General features: G+C 35.0%; 1 protein-coding gene across 4 annotated transcripts in view; it reads right to left on the reverse strand.

Annotated features, from left to right (window-relative positions):
- TBC1D32 (TBC1 domain family member 32) overlaps positions 1-16,202 on the reverse strand; it is a 201,480-nt gene that overhangs the window by 61,548 nt on the left and 123,730 nt on the right. For all 4 annotated transcript variants that reach the window (XM_045499429.1, XM_045499431.1, XM_045499432.1 and 1 more), the window contains 3 exons: positions 11,773-11,895; positions 10,364-10,472; positions 9,572-9,665 (listed from right to left, as the gene is read on the reverse strand). In XM_045499429.1, the coding sequence (XP_045355385.1) occupies positions 9,572-9,665; positions 10,364-10,472; positions 11,773-11,895 (326 nt within the window). The remainder of the gene's footprint in view (positions 1-9,571; positions 9,666-10,363; positions 10,473-11,772; positions 11,896-16,202) is intronic.

Here is a 16,202-nt window from a genome sequence, read left to right on the forward strand (position 1 = left end):
GATTTCATTCTTCTTGATCACCAAGTAATATTCCATTGTGTGTGTGTGTGTGTGTGTGTATACATATACATATATATACCTACATATATATATATACCTACATATATATATATATATATATGTATATATATATATATATATCTCCATGTTGTTGAAATGGCAAGATTTCATTCTTCTTGATAACCAAGTAATATTCCATTGTGTGTGTGTGTGTGTGTGTGTGTGTGTGTGTACACACACACACACACACACACACATATATACACCACATCTTTATCCATTCATCAGTCGATGGACATTTGGGTTCTTTCCATATTTCAGCTATTGTTGATAGTGTTATGATAAACATTGGGATGCATGTGCCCTTTTGAATCACATTTTTGTATCCTTTCGTTAAATACCTACAATTGTTGGGTGATAGGATAGTTCTAGTATTAATTTTTTTGAGGAACCTCCACACTGTTCTCCAGAATGGTTGCACCAGTTTGCATTCCCACCAATAGTGCTAAAGTATTCCCCTTTCTTCACATCCTTGATAACATCTATTGTTTCCTGGTTGTTCATTTTATTCGGACAGGTGTGAGGTGGTATCTCATTGTGTTTCTGATGTGTATTTCTCTGATGATAAGTGATGTTGAGCATCTTTTCATGTGTCTGTTAGCCATCTGGATGTTTTCTTAGGAAACATGTCTATTCATGTCTTCTGCCAATTTCTTCATTGGATTATTTGTTTTTCAGGTGTTGAGTTTGATAAGGTCTTTATAGGTTTTGAATTACTAATCCTTTATCCGATATATCATTTTATGTTTTCCCATTCCATGGATTGCCTTTTAGTTTTGTTGTTTCCTCTGTTGTGAAGAAGTTTTTTATCTTGATGAGGTCCTAATAGTTCGTTTTGCTTTTGTTTCCCTTACCTCCAGAGACATGTCTAGTAAGAAGTTGCTGCAACCTAGGTCAAATAGGTTGCTGCCTGTATTCTTCTGTAGGATTCTGGTAGTTTCCTGACTCAATTTAGGTCTTTCATCCACTTTGAATTTATTTTTGTGTATGGTATAAGAAAGTGGTCCTGTTTCATTCTTCTCTATGTCACTGTCCAGTTTTCCCAGCACCATTTGCTGAAGAGACTTTTTTCCATTGGATACTCTTTCCTACTTTGTCAAAGATTAGTTGGCCATACATTTGTGGGTCCATTTCTGAGTGCTCTTCTGTTCCACTGACTTACATGTCTGTTTCTGTGCACTGTCTTGATTGCAGCTTTGTTTTTTGTTTTTGTTTTTTTTCTTAATGATTGCAGCTTTGTAATACAGCTTCCAGTTAAGAATTGTAATGCCTCCAACTTTGGTTTTCTTTTTCAACATTACTTTGGCTATTTGGGGTCTTTTGTAGTTCCATACAAATTTTAGAATTGTTTGTCTTAGCTCTGGGAAGAATGCTGGTGTTATTTTGATAGGAATTGCACTGAATGTATAGACTGCTTTGGATGTATAGATATTTTAACAATATTTGTTCTTCCAATCCGTGAGCATGGGCTGTTTCTCCATTTCTTTATATTTTCTTCAGTTTTTTTCATATGCTTTCTATAGTTTCCTATATAAATCTTTTACCTCTTTGATTAGGTTTATTCCTAGATATCTTAGAGTTTGGGGTACAATTATAAATGGGATCAATTCCTTGATTTCACTTTCTGCTGCTTCATCTTTGGTGTACAGAAATGCAACTGATTTCTGTACGTTGATTTTATATCCTGCAACTTTGCCAATTCGTGTATCAGTTCTAGAAGTTTTTTGGTAGAGTCTTTTGGGTTTTCCATGCAGAGTATCCTGTCAACTGGAAAGACTGAAAGTCTTCTTTCTTGCCAATTGACTAGGACTTCCAGTACTATATTAAACAACAGAGTGAGAGTGGACATCTCTGTCGCATTCCTGACCTTACGGGAAAGCTCCCATTGAGGAGGATATCAGCTGTAGGTCTCTTGTATATGGCCTTTATGATGTTGAGGTATGTTCCTTCTCTCCCTACCTTCATGAGGGTTTTTATCAAGAAACGATGCTGTATTTTGTCAAATGCTTTTTCTGCATCTATTAAGAGGGTCATATGGTTCTTTTATCCTTTTTTATTAATGTTGTGTATCACGTTGATTGATTTGCAAATATTGAACCAGCCCTGCAGCCAGGAGTAAATCCCACTTGATCATGGTGAATAATTGTTTTAATGTACTGTTGGATTTGATTTGTTAGTATCTTGTTGAGAATTTTTTCATCCAAGTTCATCAGGGATATTGGACTATAAATTCTCCTTTCTGGTGGGGTTTTTCTCTGGCTTTGGTGTCAAGGTAATGCTGGCTTCACAGAATGAGCCTGGAAGCTTTCCTTCCATTTCTATTTTTTGGAACAGCTTGAGAAGAATAAGTATTATATATCTTCTATTAAATATCTGGTAGATTTCCCCTGGAGAGCCATCTGGCCCAGGACTCTTCGGTGTTGGGAGATTTTTGATAACTGAATCAATTCCTTTGCTAGTTATGGGCCTGTTCAAATTTTGTATTTCTTACTGTTTGAGTTTTGACAGTGTTAGTGTCTAGGAATTTGTCCATTTTATTGGCATATAATTTTTCATAATATTCTCTAATAATTGTATTTCTGTGGTATTGGTTGTAATCTCTTTCATTCATGATTTTATATATTTAGGTCATCTCTCTTTTCTTTTTGATAAGTCTGGCTAGGGGTTTACCAATTTTGTTTATTCCTTCAAAAAACCAGCTTTTAGCTTCATTGATATGTTCTGTTTTTTGTTTGTATATTGTTTATTTCTGCTCTAATCTTTAGAATTTCCCTTCTTCTGCTGACTTTGGGCTTCATTTGCTTCTCTTTTTCTAGCTCCTTCAGATGTAAGGTTAGCTTGTGTATTTGGGACCTTTCTTCCTTCTTGAGATAGGCCTGAATTGCAATGTACTTTCCACTTATGACTGCCTTTGCTATACCCCAAAGGGTTTGGACGGTCATGTTTTCATTTGCTTCCATTTTTTTAAACTTCTTCTTTAATTTCCTGGTTGACCTGTTCATTCTTTAGTAGTATGTTCTTTAATCTCCATGTATTTGAGGACTTTGCAAATTTTTTCATGTGGTTGATTTCAAGTTTCATACTGTTATGATCTGAAAATATGAAAGGTATGATCTCCATTTTCTTGTACCTATTGAGGGCTGATTTGTGACCCAGTATATGATCTATTCTGGAGGATGTTCTATGTACACTCAAGAAAGTGTATTCTGCTACTTCAGGATGAAATGTTCTAAATATATCTGTTAAGTCCGACCAATCCAGTGTGTCATTCACTATTGTTTCCTTGTTGATTTTCTGCTTAGATGATCTGTCCATTGCTGTAAGTGGGGTGCTGAAGCAGCCTACTATTATATGAGTTTCTTTATGTTTGTGACTAATTGATTTATATATTTGGATCCCATCAAGTTGGGGGCACAAATATATACAATTGTTAAATCTTGATGGATGGACCCCTTACTTATTATATAATGCTCTTCTTCATTCATCTCTTGTTACAGTCTTTATTTTAAAATCTAGTTAGTGATATAAGTATGGCTACTCCAATTATCTTTTGACATCCTTTAGCATGACTGATGGTTCTCCATCCCCTCACTTTCAATGCAGGTGTCTTTGGGTCTAAATGAGTCTTTTGTGCATAGCATATAGATGGATCTCGTTTTATCTATTCTGATATCCTATGTCTTTTGATTAGAGCAGTTAGTCCATTTATATTCAGAGTGATTATTGAGATATGGATTTAGTGCCATTGTGTTACCTGTAGAGCTGGTGTCTCCAGTGGTGTTCTCTGTTCCTTTGTAGTCTTAGTTGCTTTGCTCTTTTTTTCCTGCACTCAGAGTGTCCCCCTTAAAATTTCTTGTAAGGGCCAGTTTAGTGGTCACAAATTCCTTTAGTTTTTGTTTGTCTGGGAAACTCTTTCTCTCTCCTATTCTGAATGACAGCTTTGCTGGATAAAGAATTCTTGGCTACACATTTTTCCCATCAACATATTAAATGTTTCCTGCCACTCCTTTCTGGCCTGCCAAATTTCAGTGGATTGGTCTTCTGCTAACGTTATGTATCTATCCTTAGGTTAAGGACCTTTTGTCTTTAGCTTCTTTCAGGATTCTCTCTTTATCTTTGTATTTTGTAAGTTTCACTCTGATATGTCATGGTGCTGAGCTGTTTTTGTTGTTTGAGGAGCGTTCTCTGTGTCTCTTGGACTTGAATGCTTGTTTCCTTCCCCAGATTAGGGAAGTTCTCAGCTATAAATTGTTCAAATAAACCTTCTGCCCCTTTTTCCCCACTCTTCTTCTTATGGGGCTCCTATGATATGAATATTGTTTTGTTTTATGGAATCACTAAGTTCTCCAAGTTTCCCCTGATCTAATAATTATATCTCCCTTTTAAGTCAGCTTCATTATTTTCCATAATTTTATCTTCTACATCACCTATTCTGTCCTCTGCTTTTTAAATCCTTATTGTCACTGTATCCAGTCAGTACTGCATCTCAGTTATAGCACTGTTTATTTCAGCCTGACTAGTTTTTAGGTCTTTGATCTCTGCAGCAAGGGTTTCCCTCGTGTCTTCTATGTTTTTTCAAGCCCAGCTATTACTCTTATGAATGTTGTTCTAAATTCTTGTTCAGATATATTGTTTATATCTGTTTTGAGCCAAGTCCCTAGCTTTGATTCTTTCTTAAACCTTCTTTTGGGGAGAGTTCCTCTATCTTGTCATTTTGGCTAAGTTTCTGTTGTTTGTATGTTTTAAAAGCTTGGTGTGTTTCCTGTACCCGAGAGTGCTGCTATATTAAAAAGGGGTCATACACTGCCCAGGGCCTGGCACTTCAGGAAGTATTTTTGGTGTATGCTGTGTACACTCTGCTGTTGTGTTTTGGCTGCTCTTTCCCACTGGTCAGTCCTCCGCAGAGGGATGAGGAAAGCCCAGAGTCCCCCTACTTCTCAGCCATCTTAACTCCAACCCTCTCCTTTTTTTTTCTTCTGCACAGGTAATAGTAAGTAACTACACTAACAAACTTCTTCCTATTTGTCTAAACTCTCAGGTAACAGAGTGATGATATTCCAAGTTATTTCTACTACATGGAAGAGAATTCTTTTGTGTAAGATTATTTATATATGTTTACACATATGTGGTATACACACACATGCACATATGTGTACATATATCACATGCATGCTTATGTATATGTAATGTACATATATATATATATATATATATATATATATATACACACACATAATATTAATCACTAGCTTTTAAAGGTCTTTTACATTTTAGTATTATGACCCTAAAAACATGCACGATGAAAAATAACTGAACCAGATGATGTCTAAAGATTCTTATTTACAGATGAAGATAAATTATCTAAGAGCTAACACTAATGTCAATGAGCTAACAAGAAGCAATTTAACAGATGAGGAGATGCTAACTGTAGCAAGGAGGATAAATCTAGAAGCTGGGAGACAAATGAGAGGATGTCACCATGTGCACACAACCGAAGTGATTTTTTTCCCCCACAACAATGAAATGCTATTCCAAAATTTTGCAGTGTTAATGACAACTAAAACAACACCTATCAGAATAAATAAATCATTACTTTCAAATCAAAAAAGCAAAATGGGAAGTGTAAGAACTCTTGCCTGCAAAATAGCTGTCTTGAAGTGTTATAAGCTTAAACATATTTAAAATTGTACAATGTTTAATTTATTGAACCGTATTTGACCAGAAACATTACTTTCAATTTAGCTTTATACCTGTCAGAAATGCACTTGGCTCCATTTTTCTCATTGAGTTCACAGAGATATCTCTGTGATGTATATCCTAGGCTATCCACTGGTGCCTACATCATTTGCTCCTGCTTAACAAAAACCAGGATCACTATTACTAGGAGGAGGTATTAGTTATTGCCATTAATAATGAATAATGTCTTAATCAAACACTTGTTTCTTAGGGATAAACAGAAAGACCATAGAAGCTGTCGTCCATTATGGTAGGGAAATACAGAATTAAGTAAAGAGATTTAAAATGGTACAACACTAAAACAGAGCACTGACAGGGTTTCAATTAGAGGAGTAATGTAATGCAATCCACATTTCAATAGCAGTATTCTGGCCACTGTATTGAGAACACATTGAATACTTAGCAGGTTACCGCAATAAGACAGGTGAGAAATGAGGGTTGTAGTGCATGAGTGAAAGTGATTTCAGATACCCAGAGTCAAGACCATTTGCTGACAGATTAGATGTGGGTATGAAGACAAAAAGAAGTCAAAGAATGTCTTCAGGTTTACTGCCTACAGAAGTAGAAGCACAAAGTTGCCATTTCTGAAATGAGTAAGAAAACCAAAGGAACAGACTTTGAGGGAGTATCAGAAGTTTACCTCAGACTTGTTAGGTTTGATGTGATTATTAACCTTCCCAGCAGAGGTGTCTAGTAGGCAGTTACATATGAATGCAGAGTTCACAGGGCAGAGATAGGGGTTAAAGATATAAATCTGATAGCCATCAGCATACTGGACAGTATTTTATTCATGAGATGAGATCTTACCAAGAGTAAGTATAGCTAGAAAAATAGGCAAGTAAGAACTGAGCCCTGGGGCACTCCTAAATTTAGAGGTTAGAGAGAAGTGAAAGATGAAAAAAAAAAAAAAAAGAGAGAGAGAGAGACAAAAGAATTTGCCAGAAACATGGGAGGAAAATCCAATCAGGTATTTTCTAGAAGCCAAGTAAAGAAAGAGTTTCAAAAGAAAGGGAGGGAGCGAATATGTTGAGTACTAATGCTAGGTCTAGTAGGATGCAGACTGATCTATGCAGTAGATTTAATCATGGTGGAATGGTAGGGGTTAAAGCCTGGTTAGCTTTGTGAGTTCAAGTGGGTTCAAGAGAGAATGAAAAGAGTTAATGGAGTAACAAGATTAGACAACTCCTTCAAAGAAATCTGCAGTAAAAAGAAATGGAAAAGTGTGTTCAAAAAAAGATATTTTAAATATGGCAGAATTAACAGCATGCTTGTTGGCTCATGAAAAATCTACATTGGAGAGCCATCCCAACACCCAAAACAACAGCAATAAAGGAAAAGGGAGACCTGTTAGAAACAGTATCTTTGAGAAGAGGATGGAATGTAGTGCAAGACATGGGGAAGACATACTTTGTAATAAGCAAACTGGCAGTTTATTCATAGTAATGGAAAACCTAAACTGATATAGATGCAGCTAAGTGAGTTGGTGTATATCAGGAGCACATGGAAGCTTTTTTCTATTTCTATTTCCTCAGTAACCTTAAAAACAAAATTATCATCTGACAGGATGGATGAGGATGAGGTGAGGAAGGTTTGATGAGAGAGATTTTAAAATGGTCATCCAGGAGAGTATAGACCTGGGGACACAATGTACGACTGCCTAGAAGTATGATGGGCCCACTTAAGGTTAATAACCATCTGCAGTTATCTTCTGGGCTAGACACAGATTCTGTCATGACTCCCTTTTCTAAATCACTCACAAAAGAAGAGCAGGGAGTAAAATTTTATTCCTCTGAGCACCAATTCCTAGGAATTGATGATATATCTTTTCAGGGAAGTGTCCATTTAATCTTTTTTTTTTTTTTTTTTTTTTAATTTCTGTCTGCCTCATTCTGTTTAAAAAGATAAGGCACATTTTATTTAGGTTTTATTTTTTTTAAGTTTACTTATTTTGAGAGAGAGATGGAGAGCACGCACATGCAGGAGAGAGAGAGGGACAGAATACCAAGCAGCTCTGTGCTGTCAGCCCAGAGCCTAACACCAGGCTCGAACCCACGAACCATGAGATCATGACCTGAGCTGAAACCAAGAGTTGGATGCTCAACCAACTGAGCCACCTAGGTGCCCCATAAGGCATATTTTTTAAATCAAACTATTTTGAAGAACCAAATTATCAAACATGACAGTCACATAATAAACTGATAATGACTGAATTTGTTGCTCCAAAAATTAATATTTGTTTCTAAGCGAAACTTAGCAAAGATAACAATGCTTTATCATAACAAGGAAAAAAATCAGGAAAAGGGTTGAGGCACCAAGAATGGATCATGTAGATCTATCATCTTATCTCCAATGCCTAGGGAAGCACTTGATAATTAGCACTTGAGAAAAATGTGAAATACAGAAATGAGGGGGCAAATAAGTGATGGAAAAGACTGAAAGTACAATAGGAAAGCATGAGAGTAACAGACTGAGAAAGGTTTGGGTTCACTGAAAGATGGGACTCAAAAAGTGGGAAAAGTGTTCAAAAATGGTACTCTCTCAAGAGTTTCTTCCTGAAAAATAACTTATATCACTCACACATCTCTGAAAGCAGTAGATGATGTAGCACAAAAAAGAGGAAAACAAAGGCGGAATTTTGAAAGTGCATTATAAAGACAAATACTAAAAACTTTAAAAAGCTCCCTTGCGTTCTTTCTCTTTCCCTAACTTCCCAGTAGATAGAAAACACACACACACACACACACACACACACACACACACACAAATTTTTGTCTCTACCCAATTGTGAGATATATAATGTATATCTCAAACATTGGATAGAGACAAAACAATGCATATCAGTTGATGGCTTCTACTAATTGTTTTAAAACAAGTAAATGCAGAGAAAAATAAAAGGCAAATGAAGTCTCACACAGAAACATTTTTTCAACAATCACTCCATAAAATCTTAACTTATGTTAATCATATATAATGCTATTTTTTTCCAATGCAACTCTAATGGTATTACAGGTGACAGCACTGATATAAACTTTAACATCTCAAATTAATTGTTTAATCATATATATTCATATCTCATCTTAGAATTCTCTAGTCTAAAACTGAATTTTCATTGCTCTCCCCATAAGCTCTTGAGCTACACTGGCCTTATGGTTGAATTTGGCTTACCAGTTGTCCTCTGGCCTCTCTTGCCAAATCTTACACATCCTTTAAATTACTTCTTGTTTTACCCCCAAAACACCTATTTCACATCTTGCTTTAAACACTAATTTTCTTTGGAAGGGTATTTGGCATTTATGTTATCCTAGTAGGCTACACATTTGTCTATTTAGTTCCTATCACACTATATACCACACAATTATCTAATTACTTGAATGTATTCTCTAAAAATTCATGAATTCCTCTAAGGTAAATACTTGAACTTTTATTAAATTTATATAATTTATATTATATTTATATTTCAAGTCTTGACGACACAGAACTTATGTATGGCACACAGATACCAAAAATATTGCTGTGCTAAATAAAGTTCTATGTATCTAGAATTTATCAAAAACATAATTCTCTTTTTTTAATAAAAAAACATTCTGTTAAGAATTATTCAGTATCATACTGATAATTTAGTAAGAAATTTACAAAGAAATAGGCATAAGTGGATCCATATATACAAGCTGAATGAAAAGCAGTTATTAATCTCCTATAATAATACTTTCTCTTTTTTTAAATTATAACCACAAAAGCACTAAAATAATGTGATATTAGATTGTAAACATTGTACCTTGTTTTAGATCAGCATTTTGTGTAACTTCTGACAGGTAGCAGTTTGGTAAAGGATATGATGAAAACATTGGCCAAGGATACGGATCATCACCCTAAACAAGAAGACAGATAACTTTAGGAAGTAATATTAAATACTGAAGCTTAAGGCTTTTTGAAACTGGCTTTTGTTTCATATATACTAGAGTTGTAGCCTAACTAATCAAAAGGTGTTTGCTAATTACAACTCTATTCTCTAAAGGATATTAACTAAAATTAAATGTAGTAGAAATGACATTTACACAAGCACTAAAGACAAACATATGGTAACTTGTTCTAGCAACCAGGACCGATAATGATGCCTTTAGTATATTTTTTTCCATGAAAGGAAAATTACAGTCTTCAAAAGAAACCTGTATTTCCTATACTGAAATTGGAAACAAACACAAAAAACAAAACTCTATCTTGTGTTGTCAATCATTTCTCTTTTTCCCAGATTGACAAAATAAAAACGTACTTAAACAAACAAACAAAACCTTCAAGAGAAAGCAAAAGTCTATGAATACTGATGGAAGGAGAGGTACTCAATATTGCTAATTAAGTACCAAACACCTATTCATCTAATAAAAATTAGGTATCATGAAAAAGACATTGAATATAATGTCATAGACACAGGAAAATGACAACTTTTAATGAAACAACACAAACTAGCTCTAACGACCACCCCTTGTCATGAATATTGGTTTCATTTCTAAGTGTTTATTTGTATCCTAAAGTTTTTCTAGTAATCAAAATTCCTCTTTATCCCACTCACCTTCTGTAGTACCCTTGGTGGCAGAATTCGTTCCATAGGCCCACCAATCAAATTTATTCTAACAAGAACATGATTTCTCTCTACAGATAAGCCATCAATTATAAAATCCCTGAAAAAAAAAATACCAATTTTGTTTTCTGGTTTTTTTTTTTACCAATTTCGTTTTCTTAATCAAATATGATTTAATTCTAATATCAAATCAGTGGAATGTAAAAAGAAAATTTTCTATAGAAAAGTCTGGAAAATGGATTATTAACAATTAGTGCTTAAAAAGAGCTTAAATTCACTTTATCTTATAGCTTTGTCATAAAGCAAAGAATTGGTGGAGATATAACTGATACAATGAAATAAATGTTATTAATAAAATATTTTCTTGTCAAATGTTACTGCATTTAAAGAAATGGAAATAAGGTCTACATTATTTCCATGATTCTATCACATTTTAATTAGGGTTCCCTTACTAGAACCCAGTGCCTTAAACTCAAAATCTAAATGTTGCTTTTGAGCAGATTCCACACTTCCTGCAGCTGTTAATATCATCCTTTTCTACCAAATTTAGAGAATCCAGTAATGTGCCTGGTCTTCTATAATTTTCCAAAACCCAGCTAGAATGGAAGCACATTTTTTTTTTTTTAAATCACAGACATGAGGGGCACCTGGGTGGCTCAGTCAGCTAAGTGGTCGTCTCTGGGTCTTGGTTCAGGTCATGATCTCATAGTTTGTGAGTTTGAGCCCCACATTGGGCACTGCTGACAGTGCGGAGCCTCCTTGGGATGCCCACTCTCACCTTCTCTCTCCATCCCTCCTGCATTCTCTCTCACACTCTCTCTCTCTCAAAATAAATTTAAATAAATAAATAAACAGAAAACAATACCAGCTATTGAATATGTATTCAATAAATGTCAGCCAAATTGAGGTAATGACAAATATAATAGAAAAAGATCATCAAAATATTACCATAACCTCATTTTGCAATAACCAGAATTTATGACTATGAACTAACATAATTCAGAGAATGGAGTAAAGAGTAACTCTACAAAGGACATGAAATCAAACATTTTGTTTATTGGGTCATCTTACACATGCACACTGAATTTAAAGGTGATACAACTTCATCGAACCATTAATAAAGTTAGTCTTAAAAAAAACAAAAACAAAAAACCTAAACTAAACAACAACTTAGAAAGCAGTACTATTCAAGACTTCCCCACGAACATCTATCACTGTCTTTCTGATGGTGATGTTTCTGTTTTAATTGCTTTTTACTCTTATTTAAATCTATTGAATTCAGACAGTGGAAAAACATTAAACTATATACACAAAATTACATCTTAACAGAGCATCTGTAAAGAAAACTATTGTTAATATGTCTTAACAGGGCTTGAGCAGGGGGTGTTGTTTGTTTTTACCTGTGGCTTTCAGAGTTCTCTAAGATATTTTCTTCTTGAGCATTCAGTAACACTTCAGATACTTGATACTGAGCCTCCAATAGGAGAAGAGTGTCTAGATCACAGCATACCACACCTAATAACCTATATAAAAAGGAACAATAAAAGCAGATTTTATAAAATAGATCTTATAAATTTAGAAACTACTTTCTTGGTAGGTATCTCAAAGTAACATCTACACATGGGAATACAAATTTTATAAGAAAGATCACATAGTTACTTCAAAAACATTTGTAATCATTTTGATTAGTAATCGACTACAAAAGTTTTTCTCATTGGAATATTATTTAAAGACCATAGACAATTTCTATTCTAGTTTTTTAAAATTATCTAAATCTAGAAATAGTAAGTTTTCAACTACTAATTAAAAAAGTAGATAGGGAACATTAGTAAATCCATAAAAACTACAAATTGTCACCACTTTTTATTCAGCAACTAATTACATAAGGAATGACATAATCATTTTGCTACCAGGAAATGTTCATTAGGGTGAAGTGTCAATGGCTAATTTTATAATTCTCAGATAAAGCTGAGAACACCATATCATACTGATCTATCTCTAAATACAAATGATTTCCACTTGTCTCTCAACACTGCTAAAGTGGAAATCACGTGGCTCCTACTGTGACACAAGAGGACATACACTGCACAATCTATGAAATATTCTTGCTGAGAAAACTGAATGAACCTGAAACTAACCAACAATTATTACACTGTCAGTTTACAGGAAATATAAAAATCAGAGAAATGTTAAAAGATGACCACAAGAAGGAAACAGCAACCAAATCCAGAATTTAGAGAATCCCACACATTATTATATATTATTTCTTCAGAAAAAAGGATATAAAAAAGGGATAAGGTAACTTAAAAATTAAAAGCAAAATATCAAGCAAATGTGAAGACTTTGTTCTGATTGTGATTCAGACAAAAACTATAAAGTGCATTTGTAGTCTCATGGGAAAATATGGGTTAGGTACTAGATGAGATCAGGGAAATGGTGCTGATTTTGTTAGATGTAACAGTGACAAAGTAGTAATGCTTTTTTTTTTTTTTATATATAAACAGACTTTATATGTTAGAGATACATAATGAATTGTTCATAGGTAAAATGGCATATCTGGAATTGGCTTTAAAGTACTTTAAGAAAAGTGGCACCTGGGTGGCTCAGTCCAGTCAGTTAAGCATCTGCCTTTGGCTCAGGTCATGATCTCATGGTTTGTGGGTTCCAGCCCTGCGTAGAGCTCTGTGTTGACAGTTCAGAGTCTGGAGCCTACTTCAGATTCTGTGTCTCCCTCTCTTTCTGCCCCTCTCCCGTTTGTTCTGTGTCCCCCTGTAAGGGTTAAATTGTAGTGTAGGGCTAACGCTTAGCTTGAAAGATAACAACTTTGTTCTGACACTGAAGGTCAAAAGATAACAGCCTTGCTTTTACTCTTGTAAATCATAGTTCATACTCTTGTGAATCAGGCTTTACCAATGAAAGAAACAAAAGCTCAAAAAAAGAGCATCAGAGACAAGGTCAAGGAGATCCACTGGTTGCAACTTAGCGGCAGAAAGTCTAAAATAATCACCTCATTTGATAACTGTTTCTAACTCATCTGGGAACTGTTTCTCTGTTCTGTTCCCAGATAATGATAAAACGATGTGATCGGCTTTAAAAACTCTGTACCCTGGCTGTTCGGGGCCACACTCTTATCAAGAGTGTTGGTCCTGATCGGTCGGCCTTGCCTCTCATTGTAATAAACTTTGTTGCGACTGTCACTGGTGCCCGTAGCATTATGTTTCAGGAGTTGTGTGGATGCAACACCCCTCTGTCTCTTAAAAACATATACACATTAAAAAAAAAATTTTAAGTACTGAAGAAAGGGGCGCCTGGTTGGCTCAGTCGGTTAAGTGACCAACTTCCGCTCAGGTCTGATCTCACAGTTCGTGGGTTCCAGCCTCACATCAGGCTCTGTGCTGACAGCTCAAAGCTCAAAGCCTGGAGCCTGCTTCGGATTCTGTGTCTCCCTCTCTCTCTCTGCTCCTCCCATGCTTGTGTTCTGTCTCAAAAATAAACAGACATTTAAAAAAAATACGATACTGAAGAAAAAAATATGTATGGGAATGGGAGAGAAATAAAACCAGATTGGAAAATAACTGATAATTGGTAAAGATGAGTAATGGGTACACGGAACTCTCATTATACTATTGCTCATTCTGCTTTCTATAGTTTTAAAAATTCTATGATAAAAAAGTATATAAAAAGGATAATGTGAAGGCAATACCAGGTGGCTATGGTAATTGAGTGGTTAGGGACAATTTCTCTGAAAGGTGGCATTTGAGGTCATCCAAGAAGAAACCTTCTAATTACACATTTCTTGATTTATCTTGGAGATATTTTCAAACATAAGCATAAAACCATACTCCTAAGAACATTTACTTCAGAGTTGTGGTCATAAGTGCAAATAAAAAATTTTAAGTGTTCATTAAAAACATGAAGTTTAAATGTTTGGAATAGATTTTATGGTGATATACTATGCAGGTATTAGAACAGAGCTGCTATATATGTTTAGCTAAAGAACTGTCCCCAAGGTATGTTAAGTGAAAAAGGAGAGGCACAAAGCATTGTATACACTGGTATAATTTGAATAACAACAGAAAAGCATTTGAATGCCATTTAGAGAAATGGTCCATGTTTAGTTTATAAAAGTAAAAACACTTTTTCCTTGAAAAAATGCAATGAAACCAAAACAAAAGCCTTTTCAGAGTTCTACTTGAAGATTATAGTGTTAATTGGCATTTCCCCTGTCTCATCCTAGAAATAACTTCAAGGATTAAGGGGGGGGGGGGGGGAGAAAAGAACTTAACATCAAAATTTTAGCCACAAAATAATTTGAAGGACAGTCAAGGGCAGCCAAAATTGAACAAATACTGCTAAGGGAGAGAAAGAAACTGAGAAAAAAAAGTCATGGCTGACCATGACATGAAAAACACAGCAAAGTAATCCCCCTCCCACACACAAACAAAAGAATTCCTGAGTAAAAACAAATTTCTCATAATTGAGGCATATAACATAGAGGAAAAACCTTATCCTCTGTTTGCAACAGTGGAAAAGGAATACACAAGACAGCAACAAGCAGCAGGAGTTATCCCTGGTCCTATTATGTTTCTTAGAAGGAGGAAGGGAGAACAAGGAGTCAGACAAATCAATGATTAATTATTGGTTATACAGAATTATTAATAACAAAACTAACTACCTGCATATTAAGATGGGTGGGGACAACACAAAAAAGGGACAAACACACACACCCAAAACTTAGGCCTAGCTAACTAGAAACATGACCCTGCTTTCTCATCAACATGAGCCTCCTACAAACAGCTGATAATGAAATAATTCACATCTCTCCAAAAAGAAATACCATAAGATATACACAAAGATGCTCCAAGAAAGAAGAGGAAAATAACAGGATGAACAGATAACACATACAAATACACACACACACAGAGGCATTTAAGCCTCTAGGCATTAAAGACTTGAAAACTATGACCAAATGATTTTCCATGAATTAAGTTGTATAAATGTATCAGAATACATTGTACAACTTATATAATGTCAGTTATATCTCAATTTTAAAGTGTTATAGGTCAATTACCTCTTAATATAAAAAAAGTTTAATAAAAGCAATGGTCTCCAATAAACTCTGTGCACAAAGTAGAGCTGTACAAGCACAGGAAAGAAACAGCAAAACAAACAAAAAACAAAAAGAACAAAACAAAACAAAAAACCCCACAGAACTTAAAATACAAACTAGCAAAGCTGAGAAAAGAAAAAGAGTAAAACTGTTATAAAAATTAAAGCACAATTGGAAACAGAAGAAACATACACAGGAAGACTTAAGAGTGTGGAAAATATAATAGAAATAAAGAGTTTAAATGATCAATTTCTTGGGGCGCCTGGGTGGCGCAGTCGGTTAAGCATCCGACTTCAGCCAGGTCACGATCTCGCGGTCCGTGAGTTCGAGCCCCGCGTCAGGCTCTGGGCTGATGGCTCAGAGCCTGGAGCCTGTTTCGATTCTGTGTCTCCCTCTCTCTCTGCCCCTCCCCCGTTCATGCTCTGTCTCTCTCTGTCCCAAAAATAAATAAACGTTGAAAAAAAAAAAAAAAAAAATTTAAATGATCAATTTCTTGATAAGAAAAGGGAACCTGGCAGAACATATCTTTAAAGATATTAATCAAGAGATTCTTTCTGAGACAAAAGAAGCCATGAATCTAAGAATATAAGTATAAAACATGTCCCAGGGTAAACTGAACCAGAGAAGTCAACAGGGTGACAGAGCCTAGTAAAGCTATTAGATTTATAGAGAAAGAACCATTGGGGTATCCAGGAAAAAAGATCAAGTCACTGTAAGAAG

Source organism: Leopardus geoffroyi, chromosome B2 (assembly GCF_018350155.1).
Source record: "Leopardus geoffroyi isolate Oge1 chromosome B2, O.geoffroyi_Oge1_pat1.0, whole genome shotgun sequence".
NCBI classification, from domain to species: domain Eukaryota; kingdom Metazoa; phylum Chordata; class Mammalia; order Carnivora; family Felidae; genus Leopardus; species Leopardus geoffroyi.